Source organism: Punica granatum, chromosome 4 (assembly GCF_007655135.1).
Source record: "Punica granatum isolate Tunisia-2019 chromosome 4, ASM765513v2, whole genome shotgun sequence".
NCBI classification, from domain to species: domain Eukaryota; kingdom Viridiplantae; phylum Streptophyta; class Magnoliopsida; order Myrtales; family Lythraceae; genus Punica; species Punica granatum.
Window position 1 is genome coordinate 29,973,034 of NC_045130.1, and position 22,496 is coordinate 29,995,529.

A 22,496-nucleotide genomic window follows, 5' to 3' on the forward strand; every position below is an offset into this window, starting at 1 on the left:
TTGTCGATGGGCTCGACCCCGCCCCCTCACTCGAGGGGTCGATCCCCTCGAACACTCTTGAGGGGGCCGATGGGCTCTACCTCACCACTCATTCGGGGTTGGGTGGGGGGAACTCCGATGACAATAAAGATACTATTGACTACACAAAGATGGGTTTGGCAGGAAATCTCATTTTTCCCAACATGGATAAGATTGTCTTTGTGAGGTGTTATGCATTGTTCGTATTATTGGTGGAGAAAGATGCTACTTTTATTCGTTTATTAGAGGATAAATAATAGGTTCATGTGCATCATCGTCACGGGCAAAGGCCAGCCCTACGTGGCCACGCGAATATTTTTAAGGAAGATCAAGATGGAGTTGAAATTGCCTATTCTTGCCTTTGCCGTCGGCGATCCATATGGGTTTGATATCCTAACAGTTTACACTTGCGGGTCAAGGATTTTGTCGTAAAATATTGCAAATATGACTACTCTGGATATTAAAAGGGTAGGGATAAGGCCCGGTGATTTGGAGAAATACAATATACCGAAAGTTTGTATGATGAAGATGTCTAAGGGTGATACTAGGACCAGAAAGCGTCTGCTGAAGGAGGATTTTATGGAGAAAAACGAGAAATGGTTCAGAGAGCTGGAGTTGATGATGGTGATTGAGCAGAACGCCAAGATTCAGTCATTGAGCGCTTTTGATTTTCAGTTGCTGTGCAAGATGTATTTGCCCTTGAAGTTGCAACAGCAGGATTGGATTTAAATTAAGTTTTTATGTTTAGCTGAATAGCTCGACCATGTGGCATTGGGGTAAATTGGTGAGAAATGACCAATTTACTAGATATGCTTTATATGTTATATATTACACCATGGTATTAGAGTAGGTTATGCTTACATACGTGCCCACGTAGGCTCACACCACGCCGACCCGATGTTGAGTGCAACCAAAGTGCGCCTTGTATTAGTCCTTCCTTGCCCGAGCACGAAAGATGACCACGACTCTAGTTTAGTTATTGAGAATGGGTGCTCAGGGGCACGTGATGACGTATACGCAAGTTAAAAGAGAAAAAGCCACACGCTACGCCCACAACGTCGACCCCCTTTTGGGTGTCGATGGGCTCGAAACCTCCCCCCTCATTAGGGGCTTGATCCCCTTGGAGAGTATGAAGGGTTCAACCTCCCCACTCATTCCGGGCCGGGGAAGCTCACCTTTAGTAACAATGTGGATGTTATTGACTGCACAAAGAAGAGTTTAGGAAGAAAGCCCAATCCTCCCAACATGGATCAGGTTGTGTTTGTAAAGTGTGATGTATTATTCGTATCATTGGTGGAGAAAGATCCTACTTTTATTCGTTTATCATAGGACAAAATTTATAACCGACTTCCGTGCATCATCATCACCAGCAAAGGCCAAACCTACGTGGCCACAAGAATATTTTAAAGGAAGATCATCATGGAGTTGAGATTGCCTTTCTTGCCCTCACCGCCAGCGATCCGTATGGATTATATATCCTTACGGTTACACTTGCAAGTCAAAGAATATAACGTGTGATGGTGCACTTCGGATATTAAGTGCTAGGGGTAAGGCCAAGTGACCTAGAGAAACATAATATACTGAAGGAGTGTATGACAAAGATGTCTAGAGTTATATTAGGACTGCGAAGCGACTGTTGAAGGAGGCATTTGTGAAGAAACACAAAAAATGGTTCAACGAGTTGGAGTTAATAATGGCGATGGAGCAGAAGGCCGAGATTCTGTCATTGAGTGCTTTCGATTTTCAATAACTGTACAAGATGTATTTTCCCTTGAAGCTGCAACAACAAGATTAGATTTGAATCAAGTTGTTCTTTTTAGCAGAATAGTTTAACCATGTGACATTAGTGCAAATTGGTGAGAAATGACAAATTTACTAAATATGGTGTAGATGTTATATATTATACTATGGTATCAGAACAGATGGGGCTTCCACGCGTCCCAACGTAGGATCACCCCACGCCGACGTAACGTTAAGTGTAGCCAAAGTGTGCGTTGTGTTAGTACCCCCTCGTCCAAGCACGGAAGAGGAGGCTGGTTCGAGGTCAGTTGTTGAGGCGGATGTTCAAGTGCACTTGATAGTGTGTAGGTGAGTGAAAAGAGAAAGTACCACACCCCAATGTTGACCCCCTTCTAGGTGTCAATGGGCTCGAATGGATCAAATCAAATGGATCATCATAGGGGAGGCTGTGATATAGGAAAAATCAAATGGATCATCATACCATGTACCCGTCTATTACACCATCCAGTTAGTATATATACTTCTCGCATCCCAGCAAATAGGACTATGTTAATAGTGTGAAATCTTCATTTGGCTATCGACCGTCTATTACAGTTCGAGTCATTGTGTTGATGGATAGAGTGCCCTCTTGCTGATCACGGATTTCATGATCCATCGGGCTCTGAAAACTGGTGAGAGTGGGAGGTTTCGGGTCTGGGAGATCGGATTCGCCAGAAAGCATCAAAACTATGGACGGCATGTTGGGTCGGTCTGTGGCTTGGTCCTGAATACAGAGAAGGCCGATCCATATGCATTTCACTACTTCTGGCCGGGAAGCAATGGAATTAACCGATATTGCCTCATCAAGGATCTCCACCCCTCTCCCTTCCTCCCAGAGCTGCCATGCCTGGAACAAAGCAAAGCTACTTTATTTAATTTTAACCTGAAAAATGAATCTAGAGCAAGTGCCTTTCTAGTATTTTGTTTCTATGGGAACTCTTCAACAGATTCTCTTCAGGTCCTCCAAGCTAAAGATTTTGATATGTAAAACTGAGTAAAATGGGATATGTCAAGTAATTAAGAATGGTACTTACATATGAAAGAAGATTGAGAGTTCTTCCGAGGTAGCAGAAGCTCGTATTCCTCTTGCCGCTGATAATTTCTAACATCAGGACCCCAAAGCTATAGACATCGGATTTCTCGGAAAACATTCCACCCATAGCATATTCTGGAGACATGTACCCGCTGCACTCAATAAAAAGGAGGTTAGGGTTGGGTTCACATGACAAGCTAAAAGTTTTTTTTTTCCCCCGATGAATACAAGCTAAAAGATTTAATTAAACCAAATCAGAACTTGAATAGATCCTACAAAGTTCGAACGTAACTTTCTCTCATTATATATCATAACTGACCTATTGAAAGCGATTCTTATAAGGGAAAAACATTTCTAATGATAGATGAGCATATAAAAGAAAATCATAGCAGAAATTCAAAGAGCTTACAGTGTTCCCACAACCCTACGGGTATTCACCAAATCTTGAGTAGTTTGGAAGTTTCGTGCCAATCCAAAATCTGAAATTTTCGGATTCATCTTTTCATCAAGGAGAATATTGCTAGCTTTGAGGTCTCGATGGATGACTCTTAACCAAGAATCGCGATGGAGATACAATAACCCTTTAGCTACTCCTTGGATAATGTCGAAGCGCTTCTCCCAAGTAAGTTTTCCCTTCCTCCTCGGATCTTTGGAAAAGGAGAAAAAAAATTACCAAGCTTCTATATTCATATATTGTAACAGAAGCATTTTCTTTAGAAAATGTTACGGCACCACATTTTACATCTTAGACTTGTAATCTCATGTGTTTTCATCAAGTTCAGTGTCATGCGATGAAATCGGATAATGCAGCAATCACACATGTGTTTACTATACTAAATTAGGCGGGTCCAAATAGTGCCAAATTCCTATTCATGAAGAGCAAGAATTCAAATTTTAGCTCAAGAATATTATGCATTAATGAAAATTGACGATTATGAGCTAGTGAAGACGCACCAAAAAGGATTGTATCCAAGCTCTTATTTGGCAAGTACTCATAGACTAAGATCTTTTCTTCTCCTTCAATGCAGCAACCTATGAGCTTGACAAGATTCCGGTGCTGAAGCTTCGATATCAGTATGGTCTCATTCTTGAATTCTTCCATTCCTTGACCTGAGCTACTCGAAAGCCTCTTCACTGCAACTTCCTTACCATCTTGTAACATTCCCTAAACAATAACATACAAAATCGTTGATAATTTTTGGTGCATAATATGATCTATTCTACTTCAATTCTATTATTGAAAGAGCATGATTGGCCTTTGTTGTCTTGCTTCATTCGTCTATTTCGAAGTTATATAAAAGGGAAAGGGAGTAGATCAAGGAGGTAATTCTAATGTACTCTCTTATGAATAAGATGATATTTTATGGCGAAAGACGAATCATATATAGTTCTTGGAAATGAGAAAATTGAAGAATAACTTATATAAGGTGCTGCAAAAGAAAGTCGTCACCTTATAGACGGGGCCAAATCCTCCTTGCCCGAGTTTGTTCCTGATGCTGAAGTTGCTTGTTGCAACTAATATGCTTTTGAAATCGATCATTGGTAAATCAGATAACAAATCTTCTTTCTCTTCCTTCCTGATTTTCACTAGAAGCTCATCTCTTGAAAAGTTAGTTGTGATACATGAAAGCCTTTAGAATTTTGATCATCAGACGTAAATTCATAATAAAGATGCTTGCAAACATAATTACCAGTGCGTGCATCTAAATTTTATATAAGTTGTGTGTGCTGATGCGATAAGTAATGGAAGCCAACGTCCCAGTGGATTTTGTAAATGGATTAATAAAAAGTTCAAAGCTTTCTGGGCGTAAAAAGAAAAGAGAAAGAATTAGTGAGCTAAATCTGGGGAAGAGAATGAAATAGGGGCAAAGGCATAGCAGAGAAATAGAGAGGAGTTCCTTCAATATCGTCTATCCATCCTATCCTATCCTATCTATCTGTTATATATGTGTATATATATATATATTTGTGAAAAGTTGAAGCATTTTGGAAGATCTGGTGGAGAACGGAGAGTACATACACACACTCTCTCTCTCACTCACTCTTTTTCTTTTTTAATACTCTAGCAAGTAATTTGACCTTTTTATATTAAACTTGTTCACATTTACTTAGTGATGACGTAAGTTTTACTTTCATTATTTTCATCTGAAAAGCACCGAAAGCATTTTGAGAGATTCGGTGGGAAGTACACTGTTTTTCATATTCTTGCAAGAAACTTTACCTTTTTTGTTTTTAATCTTTGTCACATTTATTTAGCTATGAAGCAAGTTTTTACTTAACTATATGAGTCTAATTTGAAATTCCAAAATTATGATGGAAATATGATCCCAAACGACCTGCAATTAGGGGAAACGCAATGATTGTGCAATGCGCACATAACATGTGTTTAGTTTCGTTCATGATATATATGATAATTTACGTTGTGCATGCACAAGGTATCTACTAATCCTATCCTATCCTAGATATTAAAACTGGCCGGTGGCACCAAATACTTTAATATGTCTAAATTTCTCTTTTTCCATTTTGTAATTTCAACAGACTGTTCTAAGTATTTCTTTTTTTCTTTTTTTTTTTGGGTGGTTTGAAATAAAGTATTCCCTTTCAACTTTTTAACATTTTGCCCTTATGTTTTTCTTTACTCTTATCCTCAATTACATTCTCCATTTACTTTTTTCTTCGCATTTATTTATGTCCTCCAGAAATATTTTTCAGAAAAGTCCTATTTATTTTGTAAATAATTTAGATTATAGTCATTTACAGTTGTTTATAATTTGCTAAGTTTTTAGAGCATTTTAATTAGCATATAACTTCATATAATTTTATTTCATGCTGAAATAAGTACTTTTTATATTCTAATATATTTCAAAATCACCATAATCTAAAATGTTAAGAATTATCATAATTATGAAATACAATATTTATATTTCATTATTTTATTTATGTCTATAAATATATATTTATACTATCTATATCTATCTAATAATCTGTACTGTAGATCGATCGATCTATCTATCTATACCTCTATACTATAGACTAAAGGAGAGCTCCTGGGAACTCTCCTCTTACTCTGACAAGTTTGCCATTAAAGGGATACTCCTATCCTTTGTTAATTTTTTTCTAGCTTTCCTTTCACAATATTTTAGCTTTTTTTTTCAAATTTAAATGCATTTAATAAAATTTTAATTCAAAAATTCGGGCAAATCTAAATTTAAATGAAGTTTCAAAAATCTTAATTTAAACTAAAACTTTAAGAGATCTTAATTCAATTAATTCCTGAAAGTTCAACTTGTCAAAAAACTCAGCAAAATATTTTATAGGTAATTCACGATAATATATTTATGTGATAGCCACATTTGCATAAGTTTAATTCCATATAGTTTTCTTAATTTTATTTTATAATGCTCTTTTTTAACACAATTTACGATTTTATAAAATTTGAATAAAATATCTACTGTATTTCATTTTATTGTCATAACAATATGATATAGTCACATGCATAATGAAAATAAATGATAAGTATATTATGGATTTTACTACAAAAAATAAAATGATATAAAGTGTGAAAAACTAATGATTATGAAATTCATCATAATCTGATTAGAAATTTAAAATCTAATTAATTTATAAGCAATGCACAGATTATTTCCCGTTATTGTTGAAAATAGAACTGTAATACCGTAATATATAGATTACAATGAGTAGAATAAATTTCAGTTGTATGAACAAATTTTAAAAATCATAATTGAATGGTATAAAAATGAAGTAAAATTTCCATTATAATTATATGGCACTTGAAGTTTTTATTTACTAGTCTTATGATATTGTTGGATGTTGTCTCAAAGCTAATGTTCTATGTGTCGTTTGATGTCTTGGAATCAGTTTGGTCAAGCCTATTTTTTAAGGATAACTAGCTGTTGTGTTTCTCTAAAATAAGTCTGTCCTGTTTGTTGATTGTTTTACTGACCAAACAGTCATTTCGTGGACTAACTAGTTACTCAGTGGACCAAGAAGTCGTTTAGTGAACTAAGTGGTTGATTAGTGGACAAAACATGTGTTGAGGTTGTTCAGCAGTTAGAAGGTATCGAGTCTGCATATAGATGCAGTTCTGACGTTTAAATAAAAAAAGTTCCCTTCCCCAAAAATTCTAGTTTTCTCTGCAGTTTTTCCTTTTCTATCCACTGATCTACAACAGCGGTATCAGAGCAAAAACAACAACAGCGGTATCAGAGCTCCCTTGATCTTGAGGGACACCTGTGGGAGGTTTGTGAGTTTGATCAAGTGACTTATGAGATTGATTTGAGTGGTTTGTCTGCATCCATAAAAGTTGAGGAAAGATGGAGGCAGGATCGATTGGCTTCTCCATCAAGCCTGGGCTGTGAGGATGAAATCTTATTCAGGGTTGCGACTTGTGGGAAGCTGTAGAACAAGATTACAATGTTGCTCCTCTTCCTCACAATCCAACCATGAACCAAATCAAGTATCATAAGGCAATGACAACAAGGAAAGCAAAGGCCAAATCCTATTTGTATGCTGCTGTTTCACCAACCAACTTCCAGTAGAATCCTGGCATGTGAGTCAGCCAAAGCAATATGGGACTTCCTTAAAGCCAAGTATAAAGGCGATGAGAGGATCAGAAGCATGAAAGTGTTGAATTTGATAAGGGTTCAAAAAACAACAGATGAAGGAGTCAGAGACCATCAAAGATTATTCTGATAGATGGATTGACATTGCAGACAAGGTGAGGATTCTAGGCACTGACCTCTCAGACAGCAAGTTGGTGCAGAAGATCCTCGTCTCTTTGCCTAAAAGATGCGAGGCGACCCATTGCCTCTTTGGAGAGCACCAAAGATATGTCAACCATTAGGCTAGCAAAGCTGCTTAGTGCTTTGCAAGCACAAGAGGAAAGGAGAATAATGAGGCAAGAAGGAAGTGTAGAAGAAACTTTGCAAGCCAAAGTCCAGCAGAGTTCTAGTGGAAAAGGCAAGAAGTGGAAAGCGAAGAAAGGGAACAATAGTGCATCTGAGATTGCTACGAGTGAATGAAGTACAAATGCTTCAAGCAGTATCAAAGGGGGGAGATTTCCTCCTTGTCAGCACTGTGAAAGAAGTAACCATCCACACACTACCAGTGTTGGAGGAAGCCTGATATGAAGTGTAGAAGGTGTCAGAAGTTGGGACATGCTTAAGTCATTTACAAGGAAAAGGACACTCAGCATAAAGGTAAGGCACAAACTGCAGTCCAACAAGAGGTAGATCAGTTGTTTGTTGCTTCCTGTTTCACTTCTTGTGCTTCAAGTGATAGTTGGCTAGTTGATAGTGTTGTACAAGCCACATGACAAGTTATGAGAAGCTGTTTAAAGACCTTGATAGGTCAGTAACAGCAAGAGTCAGAATTGAAAGTGGAGGGTATATCTCTGTGGAAGGAAAAGGGACAACAACCATTGAGAACTACACAAGTACAAAACTGATATTTGAAGTTTTGTATGTTCCTAAGATTGATCAGAATTTACTAAGTGTAGGCCAACTTGTTGAGAAAGGTTTCAAGGTGATCTTTGATGAGAAAAAAGCGTCTGATCATTGATTCAAGTGGTCAGGAGTTATTCAAAATTAAGATGCATGGTAAAAGCTTCTCTTTGAATCCACTAGAGACGAAGCCTGATGGGCTAGTTGATGATCAACCAGTTAGAGGGACATGGCCACTTGCAGACATATACCAGAGATGCAATGTGGCTAGTCTGGATTCTACGGGATATAAAGAAGCTCAAGGAGATCAAAGATGGATAGATACAATGAAGGAGGAGCTATCCATGATTGAGAAGAACCAAACTTGGGAGTTGGTGGAAAAGCCTCAAGACAGGAAGGCGATTGGAGTCAAATGGGACTTCATGACAAAACTAAATCCCGATGGCTCAGTGAACAAAAACAAAGCCAGACTGGTAGTGACTTCTGTTTTCTTAAATGGTGTCATTGAAGATGAGATTTATGTTGAGTAGCCAGAAGTTTCACGTGTACCAAGACAGGAGGAGAAAGTCTATGGACTGAAGGAGACTCCCACAGCTTATTACAGCAAAATGGATGAACACTTGCTATAGGCTATGGAAAAAGCTTGAGTGAATCAACACTCCATGCTATAGGGGTTTATTCTAACATGGACCAAACACTTCAAGGTCAAATATTATTTTCTTCGAGAAGTGCAGCAGAGTAGAGAAGTGAAGCTGGTGTATTGCAGAACAGAAGATCAGCTGATAGGCATTTTCACCAAGCCTTTTCAAGCTGGAAGGTTCAAGTTGTTTGAGGAAATATTGAAGTTTGCAGCAGCATCTGATCCAATGAGGAGTATGTTTGTTGTTGTCTCAGAGCTGGTGTTCTTTGTGTCTTTTGATGCCTTTGAGTCAGTTTGGTCAAGTCCTATTTTTTTGGGATAACTAGCTATTGTGTTTCTCTAAGATAAGTCTGTTCTATTTGTTGCTGGTTTTGTGGACCAAACAGACGTTTAGTAGACTAAGTAGTTGGTCAGTGGTTTCCATTGATAAGAACGGGAAGGAAGAAAGCGAAGCATAATATTATAATGCAAAAGTCAATTCCTGTTTGTTTTTCTTCCCTCATCTTCATCTAGGCCAAGATACACAATATCATAGTATAATAAAATATCCAAATATGACAATCTGTGAACTTACTAAAAGAAATTAATTGGAAAAGTTGAAAAGGCAGAAGATGAAACTAAAACCTTAAATTAAGAATGAGGACTTGACATGATAAATAGAAATAATATAAACATAAATAAATGTTCTACGATATAATTTTTGTGATTATCCATAGGTTATGATGGATTACTTTGAAACTTAGGATTTATATGATGCATAATGACTATTCGGTTTAGAAAGGAGGTTTACGGGTTTAGTACAAAAAAATGAAAAGGAAAACTAGATAAAAGGGCACGGATAGTCCTACAATGAGTATTAAACTTAAAACCTCATGGTTATCCGACGAGGATACATGTCACTGCAATACACCTCAATGGAAATGGAGAGGAGGGGTAATGAGTTGGTAAAGGATTTTCAGTGAAATTCTTTTCTCCTCACAGCAAAATGGAGGGGAGCGGACTGAACCACTAGGACTGGCGGTAGCGAGGCCTCGATTTAGAATCCTTATGTTCATCAATCATCGAGGAATAAAAGCTTTAACTAAGGTCTCTGCTCCTCTACCTCAGTGGCTCAACATGTAAAGGCCTCGGTTTAAGTCTTTTCTGTTTCGACGAGCAGAGAGACTTCATCTAGTGATATTAATTAAATACCCAAAAAGAGACACCAGATTCACCTTGTGTATTACAGTGCTAAATCAAGATAAGGATCCATACCTTTTTTATTAGCTCTCCACCTGTATCTAAAATATATACCAGCTCCTAGGGCAATGATGGCGGAAATGGTTGTGAGGCTGATGATGATCTTCGTACTTGAGCCTATGTTGTTCTGGTCATTTCCGGTCCCATTCTCTATATATAAGAGGAAAGTATAGGAAGGATTTAGGGGGAAAAAAAGGTGTGAATTTCAGGAAGGTAAACAAGAAAAGAAAACTACAAAATATATTTTTGTCACCTCTTTCGTCAAATGCAAGCCGAAGGAACAGATCTTCGCCGGAAATGTTGAAGCTTTGAATGTCCATAAGTTCGTCGAACCAAACCATACATCCTATGGTGTCTATATATGAATAAGCTAGGCAGGAACAGTTATTCAAGCACCAATCCTGGCAATCCCCAGCGTCTAAGAAAGGTACATAGGTTGAAACATCCGGCAGTTTCATCTGGCTTAATTTCAAAAAGTAATCGTTCTGAATGCCCCCCAATGCTATTGATGCTGCTGAATTTGGATCTCTTCCGCATTGCAATTCCTTTATCCTATGGCAACCACCCATCCAGTTTCCTAATTCCCACTCTTCTTGTGATTTAGGTGTGAATCCATCTAAACATCTGCAGATGGGCAAGGCAGAGGCATTGCATATTCCGAAAGGTCCGCAGGTTCCATAGATCTCGCAACGATCTCGGGGTGCTTTCCAGCCATGGTGCCACTCTCCTACTTCATCATCCCAGTCGACCAACTCACAATACCCTTCTGATGAAATGAACAGGTAGTCGAAAGAAATATTGTTACTGACTGAAAAACTAAAATATGTAGTCCCCTGTTGAATGTCCTGTTGGACATTATACCCGTTCAAATATGTCATATCCATGTCAGCTATCCCGATAAACTTCGATTTATCCCATTGACCACCTCTCCAATGAGGATCTGGTCCATTCCAAATGAATGGCTGCGGTGGAACCTCCGGAGTCATTCCCAAGGAAAAATTTCCTGGCGACGGATCGATGTCGGTTTTCCACGAAACCAAGTACTGTTTCTCTCCAGTTTTGACATTTATTCCTGTCTTCATGCCAGGCAGAAGTGTGTCGGTAGGATAATCAAAGCTCTCCCATATGATATTTCCTGAATCCCCATCTCTCAACACGAGGTTGCCCGTGTCCAGAAGTGCCGCAGTCGAGCCCTTTGACTTCATGGAAACGTTTGTTGACCACACAACATTTCGCGCCCCATCGAGAAGTCTCAGATTGCCATCACTTCCTATTGTTAAACTCACAAGCTGGTCCTTGAAAGGGAGTGGACGGTCTCGATTGGCTACCCAGACAACCTTGGAGGGTATAAAGTTCTTATACCACATCCCAACGTAGCGATTATTCGAACCATTTGGTGAGAAGAAGCCAAGCTCAAAGTTCAGGCTTGAGGAGACGAGAGTTTGATTTGGGAAGAGTGGCTCCGATGAGGAAACACTATAAAGCGCAACCGACGGAACTGACCGAGACAAAAGGAATAAGAGAAGGGAATAATACACGAAGATCATGGTAGAAGATCTAAGAACTATATATCTGTATAGAAGAGATAGATAGGCTTATGTTTCAGGAACTTCACAAGCACCAAAGCAAGTTCTTCCGTTGATTTTTTGCTCCGGAAGAACCAAAACTATCGAATAGGTGAAGTGCTTGAAAGCGTTGACCGATGAAATAAAATAAAATTTTCACACCAATGAATCAAACTCAAATGCCGAAGCTTCTATTGTAAATATAATTTTCACACCTACAAGTCATTGACACAGACACATGTGAATAATATATATATATATATATATATATATACACACACACACAAAATAATCATATCCCTCATCACTCATAAAAATTTTGATTAGAAATAAAGCAATTCAAAACGCGTGATTGGCATATACCCACAGAGATATGATAGACATATAATATATAATACAATATACTAATCCAAAACAAAATGGCACAATTAGCTAGAATGAGAGAGTGGTGAAGTGGCTCTCATCCTTGAGTTAGAATCAATATTATCAGAACCGGACCGAATGGTAAACTAGAAGGGGTATGGGTTCAACCGGAATGCGATGGGTCACACCGCATGTTTAATTAAAATAAAAGAAATATTCATATTATTAAAAAAATTATGGTAATTAAAATAGAACTATGACGATTTCAAAGAAATATAAGGATAATATAAGAAAATATCTATATTTAATATTTCTTACTCCAAAATAAATATTGAATTTTAATAAGTACTTAAAAGTTGAGTTAAAAAACAAGAAAGTAGTGGTGCCTTGGTTGGTAGCATATTAGTACGGGAAGCAAGAGGTAATGTGTTCAAATTCTTACACAACCTAGCAATTTTTACACCAAATAGGAAACCCATAAAACCCATAGAACCAGCCGATTCAATGGAATTTTGCACAAAAACTAGCCAGTTCAATGGGTCTGACAATTCAAATTTACCACTTGGGTTTTGAGGTAGACTTGGCCGGACATGGTGCCGATTTTCGATCCGACAGGTCCGGTCCGATTATGATAACAATGGTTAGAATGTTAGGGTTCAGTTCATGAGATTTCGCACCCTATTTTCTTGCTTATATGCTTTATTCTCTTCTTGAGCTGATGAATCTCCCTTATAAGAAATTAAAAAAAAAAAAGAGAGAGAGAGAAAGGAAATAGATTTTAGGCTTATAATGGTTTATCTTCTTGTGAATAAAGTGAAAGGAAGCATATTTGCTAGTCATATTGGTTTAGCAGTTACCGAAAGAGCAGTAAGTAGCTCCAACTCCCATAAGGATGAGACCACAAGTTCAAATCCAAGAAAGTGCATTTGTTGGGAGGGAAATAACCTTTAATATTCGATATCCCGAAATTGCGAGAATAAAGAGAAAGGAAGCAGATTTGCTGGTCAGATTGGTTTAGCAGTTCTCAAAAGAGTGCAGCTTCAATCCCCGTAAGGAGGAGACTACAAATTCAAACCCAAGGAAGTGTATTTATTGGGAGGGGAATAACCTTTAATACTCGATCCCCCGAAATTACAAGAGCAATTTCTCCCACAATTTTATTTATCCAAAAAAAGAATAAGAAGGAAGTGGCTGCCTGTTCGGGAGAAGGAATGCGTTTATAAGGAAGGGAGGGCAAAGATGAAATACAAAAACATTATTAAGGGTAATTTGGAAATAGATTTGTGGAGAAACAAAAGAGTGAACTCTCCATACTTTTATATTTACTAGTGGAGAATCACGTGCGTTGCATGTGCAAGATACATGTAAACTATAAAATTTTGAAAACAAAGTCATAGTGAAGTGACACTTGCTTTGACCCAGAACTAAAAGATTTGGGATCCAATACTTAACAATCTCATAAGTTATTTCTTTATGCCTTATCTCACCAATTAGAACTATAAGTATTTGCTTATATATATATATATATATATATATATATATATACTAGTAGGGTTGGCCATGCCATGTACGAGAAAACTATTAAATAAAATCATGCACAGTATATATATAATGGAAAATATATATTACTTGCTTTATAGTTAGATTTTACTTTAATTTAAGGGTTAGTTAGTTTAGTAGTACAAAATATTTATTCGATGTAACACTTTGGTACAAAAAGAATTTTTGGTAACAATTTGATACAAAATGTTCTAATTTGGTTTAGTTAAGTACATTCCGTCAACTCCACCTCTAATGCCGTTACCTTCCGGTGTCATGATAGATGATGTTCAAATTGTATATGACGTGACGTGGGATTTTTAAAATAAAAAAATTCAATTTTTTAAATTTAAATTAAAGTAAAACTTAAATTAAATTAAAAACTTCTCTCCTTTCTCCTTCTTCTCCCCCTCTTCCTTTCCCCATCTCTCTCTTATGCCCAAAACCTTATCTTCCCTCGTGCCTTCTCTCCCCCATCGTTGATTGTGGATCGACAAAACTCGTAATGGTCATCGAAAGTCATGGTCATTGAACCCTTTGTCTCTCCTCCTCCCACATGCAATCCATATGAAACCAAAGAACTGACAGCTTGAACCGAAAGGAGCTATAAGACCGTTCAAACATTAATGTAAAGGAGGCGAAATTGACCAAACTTAGGGCAAGAAAACTCGGACTGCAAATCCCAATACGAACTATAAGGGCCAAAATCTATTGAAACAACAGCAAGATCTGTTCGTTATTACATAACCAAGAAATTTAACATGAGCTTCGGGTATCAAGGGGGAAGAGATTGATGAGAAACAGACATGGACGAAAAAGATGATGATGGAACGGGGGGTGGAGAAGAGATTAGATTGACAGCTGAAGATGAATGTGTAAGAATAATTTTAAATATATTAATAATATTATATTACGCCATTGCCTTGATGACATCGATGATTTCCACACGTCTCACAATAGATCTGTAAAACAAATTAGATTGAGAGTGTCTTCTAGCTGTTAACCTCTCTGTATGGGACGTCTAGATGGAGACATAGGCCCTTTTAAATAGGCGGAGTTAGGGACCCCTTAGAATATTATTTCCTTATATATCATTATATCAAAAGGATATTAAATTGTAATCTATAAAATATGGAATATCTTACACAAATCACAGAATATATTGTGACATGAGGGCCACCTACTTGAGAGATTATTTCCTTAATTTTGTAAATACACAATATATTATTACATTCTCCCACTTGGCCCTAAGACACAAATATTTATGAGTGATAAACTTTACTTGGCCAAACTTGATATTCCCTAAAATGTGGAAACCTCCCACTTACCTTGAGAATGCTACATAGAAACCATGGCAGTGATACCTAGAAAGAGCGTACTTCCCAACCATATGTCACGATGCATAACATTCCCAAATAATCACTTTAGGGAAATTTTGTAACCCAACATAAGTTACATAGGTTTTACTTTATATCCCAATGAATTCATACTTTATTTGTGCAACTAATAGGAAATAGAATTCAAATTTATTCTCTAAAATAACAAAAGTAATACATAATTGTCCAAAATATATCAAGAAAAACTACACTGCGTATAAGCCCATACTTCCAACATGACCAATTAATTGTTTTACTGGTAAACTTTTGGTCATTGGATCCACAATCATAGCATCTGTACTGATGTGTTCAATAATCACCACATTTTTCTTAATATATTCACTCACACTGATGTACTTGATATTGATATGGTTACTTCTACTACCACTTTTGTTATTCTTAGAGAAGAACACTGCAGCTGTGTTATCACAATAAATCTGCATTGGTCTCTGTATGGTATTGACAACTTGAAGACCACTTATGAAATTCTTTAATCATATTGCCTGTGTCGTGGCTTTATAGCACGCAATAAACTCAGCCTCCATAGTAGATGTAGGGTGCATTTGGATTTAGAGTTAAAGTAACTTTAATTTTGATTTTGATTTTGATTGTGGAAAAGGACAAATGAGATGTGATTATAAATTTGATTTGGGAAACGTGTATTTTTGTTGTGTAGTGTATTGAATTAAAGTTAAAGTTAAAATTTTTGACTTGGGAAATGTGTGTTTTTGTTGTGTAGTGTGTTGAGTTAAAGTTAAAGTTAAAGTTAAAATTAAGTGTCTTTCAATCCAAACAGGGCCGTAGCTACCATAGACTGCTCGATACTCCTCTACGAAATGGCTCCTCCAGAAAGAAGAAACACATACCCTGAAGTAGATTTTCTAGAATCTGCACATTCGGCAAAGTCAGTATCTGAATAACCAACCACCCTCAAATGGTCGGTATGCCTGTAGGTCATCCGGTAATCCTTGGTTCCTTGAAGATACCTCATCACTTTCTTCATAGCAAACCAATGTTGGATCCCAAGATTACTCTAGTAACGTCACAGCAATCCAATTGCCAAACATATGTTAGGTCTTATGCAGACCTGAGCATACATTAAACTCTCACCTGCGGATGCATATGAGATGTTATTCATTTGCTCAAGTTCTAACTCATCCTTAGGTGACTGGTCATTATTGAATTTATCCTCTTTGATTACAGGGGCTGGAGAGGGTCGACAATCTTTCATACCGAATCTCTGCAATATCTTTTCACTGTAGACTTTCTGAGATAGTCCTAAAGTTCTTTGTTTCCCATCTCTATGAATTTTTATGCCAATGACATAAAAGACTTCACCCATATTATTCATTTCAAAATTAGCAGAGAAAAACTGTTTAGTCTCTTCTAGAAAACCCAAGTCACTACTTGCAAGGAGTATGCCATCTACATATAGGACTAAGAAAATAAACTTACTCCAACTGACCTTAAGATATATATACATTGATCAACAAGGTTCTCAGAAAATCCGAATGAAGTGATGACCTTGTGAAACTTTAGATATCATTGGCAGGATGCTTGTTTTAGTCCATATATAGATTTCTTTAACCTGCACACTTTATGACTATCATCAACCCTTCAGGTTGCTTCATGTACACCTCCTCATCAAGATCCCCATTAAAAAAAGTCATTTTCATATCCATCTGGTGTAACTTTAAGTCCATATGAGCTACCAACGCCATAATTATCCTGAGCGAGTCATTCTTAGAAACCGAAAATAATTTCTCGTGGTAGTCTATACTTTCTTTTTGAGTAAAACCCTTGGCGACAAGTCTAGCCTTATATCATTTGACATTACTAGAAGCATCTCTTGCGGTTTTATACACCCATTTGTATCCAATCGCTACGGCACCTTTTTTTAATTCAATGAGATCCCAAACTCCATTTTTAACCGTAGAATCTAACTCATCCTTCATGGCGTCTAACAAAAGTGAGGTGTTACCCTCACTCATAGCCTATGAAAACGTTGTAGGGTCTTCCTTAGGTCCAACATCAAAGTCAGAATCCACAAGATATACAAAATAGTCATCAGAAATAGCAGGTCTCCTAGTTCTTGAAGGTCTCTTTAAATCAACTTGTTCAGTATCCTGAATAGAACTAGTTGGCTCTTTTGGTTGAACCATAACTTCAGTAGGAGCAGTTTGTTCCTGATTTGGTTAATTTCTATGATCGATCAATCGATTACGCCTTAATGCTACCAAAGGTATTATAGGTACCAAAACACCTTCTCGAGGTTTCACAAACTCAACAGTTCAAGTATCATTACTCCTACTAGGTTTAATATTCTCAAGAAACCTTGCATTATTTGATTCAACAATTAGGGGACTATGTGAAGGGCAATAGAATCTAAAACCCTTCAAATTTACATAGTAACCAATGAGAAAACCGCTAATGGTCATTGTGTCCAATTTCTTGATGTAAGGATTATAAACCCTTACATCGGCAGGACAACCCTATTTTCCAACTACACTAGATCTCAAAATGTGTTTTAAGCACTGCCTTAGTAGGAACCCTATTCAATATATAAACATCAATTTTCAAGGTTTCACTCCAAAATAACAGTGACAATTCAGAATGGGCAGTCATGCTTCTTACCATATCCATAAGCATTCTATTCCTGCTTTTAGTAACACCATTTTGCTGTAGTGTCTCAGGCATTGTGTATTGTGAAACTATACCTTTACTTTCAAGGAATTTCGCAAATGGACCACTCATTTGTCCATTCTTTATGTATCGCCCATAATACTCCCCACCCCTATCAGATCTAACAATCTCGATTTTCTTGTCCTTCTATTTCTCTACTTCTACCTTAAATGATTTGAAAGTATCAAGAGTTTCTGCCTTTTCATTTAGAAGATAAAGATACATATATCTGGAATGGTCATCAATAAAGGAGATAAAATGTCTCTGACCATTAAAACAGGGAGTAGAAAATGGACCACAAATATCTGTATATATAATTTCGAGAAGCTCAGAACTCATTCAAGAACCCTCGGATGTTTTGTGGTATGCTTTCCCTTTATACAATCCACACAAGTCTTAAAAGTCGGTATCGTCCAGAGTCTTTAGGACTCCTTCCTTTATCAATCTCTTAATCCTCTCTAAAGAGATATGTCCCAACCTCTTATGCCAAAACATAGAGGAATTTTCAACCACAGGATTTCTCTTAATACTAGCAGTCGCATGTAAACATAAATAATTTTGCTCAAAGTCGGGATGTAAATCAATTTTAAAGATATTATCAATCATGGTACCACTATCAATGACAGAATTATTTCTAAAAATAGTCAATTTATTCTCAAATAGAAACTTGTAGTCAAACACAACCAGTTTGAAAATAGAAATCAAATTTCTAGAAAAGTCTGGAATGTAAAAAACATTATCAAAATCTAAAGCACATCTCGAAAACAGAATTATCCTAAATGTCCCAACTCCAATGATTTGAGAGCGCCTCTTATTCCCTAGGTAGACGAACATCTCACTTTCCATCGGATTCCTTAGGTTGAAAAAGCCCTACATTGGTATTCACAATATGGATTGAAGAATCGAAGTTAATCCACCATGTATTTTTAGGAGCTTCAACGAAAAATGATTCATGACATACTAAACAAATTGACATACCTCTCTTTTCAAGCCACTTCTTATATTTGGGTTTATCTTTTTTTACATGTCCATCCTTCCTACATAAGAAGCACTTCACCTTACTGCCATCTTGGGTGGCTCCTTAAACTGGCTCTTCCCATGATCCTTCTTGCCTTTACCCTTTGGGCGGGTAGCCAGATGGGCAACTTCAGGCTTGTCCTACTTTATCATCTCCTCCTCTTAAGCACACATGGTCAAGAGTTCTGTAATAGACTACTCCTCCTTATGTGTGTTGTAGGAGATTTTAAATGATTCATACTCATCTAGCAAGGAGTTGAGAATGAAGTGAACCAAAAACGACTTGGAGATATCATCTTTAAAGTCTTGAGTTGAGGTGCCAAGTCTCTCATTTTCGTAATGTGCGTAGGGACACCCTTTGAACTGTCAAAGGTCTTGCTAATCAGCCTCTTCATCAGGGTACTTACCAAGGCCTTATCTGATTTGGCAAATTGTTCCTTAATTGCCTTCAGAAAATTCTTAGCCTTAGTCACCTCACCAACAACTCCCCGTATACTTTTACTCACACGAGACTTCATGAGCATGAGGCTTAAACGGTTAGATTTCTCCCACACTCATACTTCTCCTTGACCCCAGGCGCATTGTATCCGTGGGAGGGTGACTCCTTCTCACGAAGCGCATAGTCCAGGTCTATGTACCCCAGAGTGAAAAGAACCGATTCTTCCCGGTCAGAAAAATTTTGTCCATCAAGCATGGGAACATAAGCAATATTTTCAAGAATAGATTGAGCTGCAAAGATCAAGGACATCAATTAAGTGCTATAAAAAATAAGAAATAACCATATATAGTAAATTTCTCCTCCTTTCGGGGATAGGCCGCAAAAATGAATGAATTTACTAGTGAGACAAGCAAATTGGATAATTATGATGAAACTATTACTTAATCTTTTGGGCATAGAATAATCCCACCATACTATCAAAATTTACCTTCTCAGACTAGTCTTAATTCCAAGACTAATAACTAACCTTTGGGGCAAAACTATTAATCCCACAACTCGATTACAGTTTGATGCTAATAACTATATTGTACTTTAACTATATGTGATTTGCCTTATATAAGGTGCTTTGGCTACTCCTATATCCTTAAGACCACACTACATATCATCATACTAGACCAGAAAATAATAGAACCAGTCAGAACCAGTCAAAGTTACCTGAACCGATCAACCAGGATAAACCAGTCAAACTGGTCTCTAAACCGGTCAAATGAGTCAACTGGGCTGGGTTTGCCTTAATGGGCTTCAGGCCCCGTTTAGCCCAGTTCTTCCTGAAGCGGATCGGGCCTCATTGGATCAGGTTGAATTAGGTCAGGCGAAACAAAAACGATCTGGGTTGGGTCCGAGTTTCATCTTCCTCACCCGACTCCTCCCCAAATCCCACAAACCCTAGCGCCGCCCCTCCCACTGTTGATCGGATGTACCGGCGACGTGTAGCGTCAACGTGTGGCCGTGATCATCGAGGCTCGAGTGGGCGAGAGAGAGAGAGAGAGACATAGGTCGGGGAAGATCGGATGTAGAGGATCAAGGTTCACGGCCACGAACTGGGTCAGAGAGCACGGCGACCGCCAACTGGGATCAGAGAGACCCAGCCGTGACCCCGACTCCATCCTGGCTTGATCCCGATACGGTGGCAGGCGCAATCGACGACCCGAGGCCCCTTATTCGCGATTGCCGATCCTTGCTTGGCCGCGATTACGCCTCATGAGCCGCGAAGCGAGGTTGCAGACCACGATGAGTTCTGGTCAGGGTTCAATTCGCCTCCAATCGAATCGGACTATCGACTGAGGTAGAGGTTGGACGCCTCCTTCCTGGGGCTAGCTGCGGCCTACCTACACCTTGGAAAACCCTAATTTGACCCTAATTTTCTTTAAGTAACCCTAATCTTGCTTGATTAAGGTTGAATGCAGATTGACCACATAAAATCAAATAATATTGCAATAATCAAACCCCTAATTGCAAGAATAAAATCCAATCAACCTTAATCGGCAGGTAAATCATAAACCATAATTGCATGATACAATAAAATCATCGAGTACGACTATAGCATCAAAACATGGCATGAAGGTTAACTATGATACCAACTGTAAGATTAATTTTAAATATATTAATAATAATATATTCGCAGCGGAATAAATTAACCTCAAGTCATTGCCTTGATAACGTCGATGATTTCCACACGTCTCATGCTAGACCTATAAAACAAATTAGATCGAAAGTATTTTCTAGCTCTTGATCTCTCTGTGTGGAAAGTTTAGATGGAGACACAAGCCCTTCTAAATAGGCGGAGCTAAAGACCCTTAAGAATATTACTTCTTTATACATCCTCCAATCAAAATAATATTAAATTGTAATCCACAAGATATGCAATATATCTCTCAAATCACGAAATATATTAAGACATAAGAGCCACATAATTGAGAGATTATTTCCTTAATTATGTAAATACATAATATATTCTTACATAATGGGTTTTACAGGCTAGATAAGAAACTGCGTAGCTCTGCTTTTTTTCTCTCTCTGGGCGTGTTTCTTTCTTGCTTGCTTTTTCTCTCTCTCTAGAATAGTTGCCGCTATTGTGTCTTTGCCTTGCCCTCTGTCTCCAACTCTCCTAGCAGCTCTGACTCGGAGCAAGGAGCTCGACGAGGAGCATGTTCAGGGAAGGTCGTCGGCGGGGGCGCCTTCACCTTGGATTGTGAAAAAGAGAGAGAGAGAGAGAGACGAATGAGGTGGGAAAAGGATAAGAAAGAGGGTTCCGGCCAGCTTCTGAAAATCAATGGATTGTCGGAGCGATCGCCGGACTCGGAGTTTCGACGATCACTGGACTCATGGAGAGAGTGCGCAGCAAGAGAGGGGAGACTAGGCAAATGAGTTTTTTTTTTTTTTTAATCTTAGCTTAATTAAAATTTAAAAGAATGAATTTTTATTTTAAAATTTATGCCACTTCACATACAATTTAAATATCATATGCCACGCCACCAGAACCTGATGGCGTTAGAAAGGCACTTGATAGAATTTACTTAATTGAAACAAATAGGAATATATTGTATCAAATTAATACTTAAAATTCTTTTTGTACCAAAGTATTACATTGAGCAAATATTTTATACCACTGGAGAAATTAACCCTCAATTTAATACAATTATCATAAAGTATCTGAAAATTCAGACAATTCAATATCCTCGTTAAAAATGCATGATGTATTCTTCGACTAACTCTTATTATATCATTATATTGATGCATTTTATCCATAATATTGTTAACTTATTCAAGTTCCATAAATAACAATTCATGTTTAAATACTATATAAAAATCGACCTATAAGATTGAATTAACAATTAAAATAAGACTTGTATTTTGTTCTTAATTAAGTAAAATGAATTTCGTAATTAAGTTAATGTAGAAGATTAATTAAAGTTTTTTGTATTTGTCAAATTACTATTACTATTACTTTATTATTATTATTATTATTATTATTATTATTATTGTTATTGTTATTGTTATTGTTATTATTATTGTTATTATTGTTGTTGTTGTTGTTGTTGTTGTTGTTGTTATATTTATTTCTTTCTTATTATCGCTATTGACATTATTTACTTCACAGCCAAATAAACTTATTTATTATTATATTAAATATATTAAATATATTTATAATATTTATTATTATATTATTATTATTATTATTATTTCTTTATTTATTATTATCGTTATTATTATTGTTTGCTTCATAGTTAAGTAAACGTATGTATTATTGTATTAAGTTATATTATTATTACCTACTTTATGGT

The 22,496-nt window shown here is 37.1% G+C and overlaps 1 protein-coding gene and 1 long non-coding RNA gene across 2 annotated transcripts; both read right to left on the reverse strand.

Moving 5' to 3' along the window:
• Positions 1–2,210: 2,210 nt before the first annotated feature.
• On the reverse strand, positions 2,211–11,856 carry LOC116204668 (G-type lectin S-receptor-like serine/threonine-protein kinase At1g61370). Its single transcript, XM_031536863.1, has 7 exons — positions 10,425–11,856; positions 10,187–10,321; positions 4,281–4,417; positions 3,785–3,995; positions 3,240–3,477; positions 2,832–2,982; positions 2,211–2,644 (listed from the first exon to the last, which is right to left on the reverse strand). The coding sequence occupies exons 1-7, from the start codon at positions 11,716–11,718 to the stop codon at positions 2,333–2,335; spliced, it is 2,478 nt and encodes an 825-aa protein (XP_031392723.1). The 5' UTR covers positions 11,719–11,856; the 3' UTR covers positions 2,211–2,332.
• Positions 11,857–18,310: 6,454 nt separating this feature from the next.
• LOC116203121 lies at positions 18,311–20,741 on the reverse strand. The gene is made up of 3 exons (XR_004156211.1): positions 19,867–20,741; positions 18,675–19,442; positions 18,311–18,566 (listed from the first exon to the last, which is right to left on the reverse strand). It is a non-coding gene; the product is annotated as an uncharacterized LOC116203121 (long non-coding RNA).
• Positions 20,742–22,496: the final 1,755 nt, after the last annotated feature.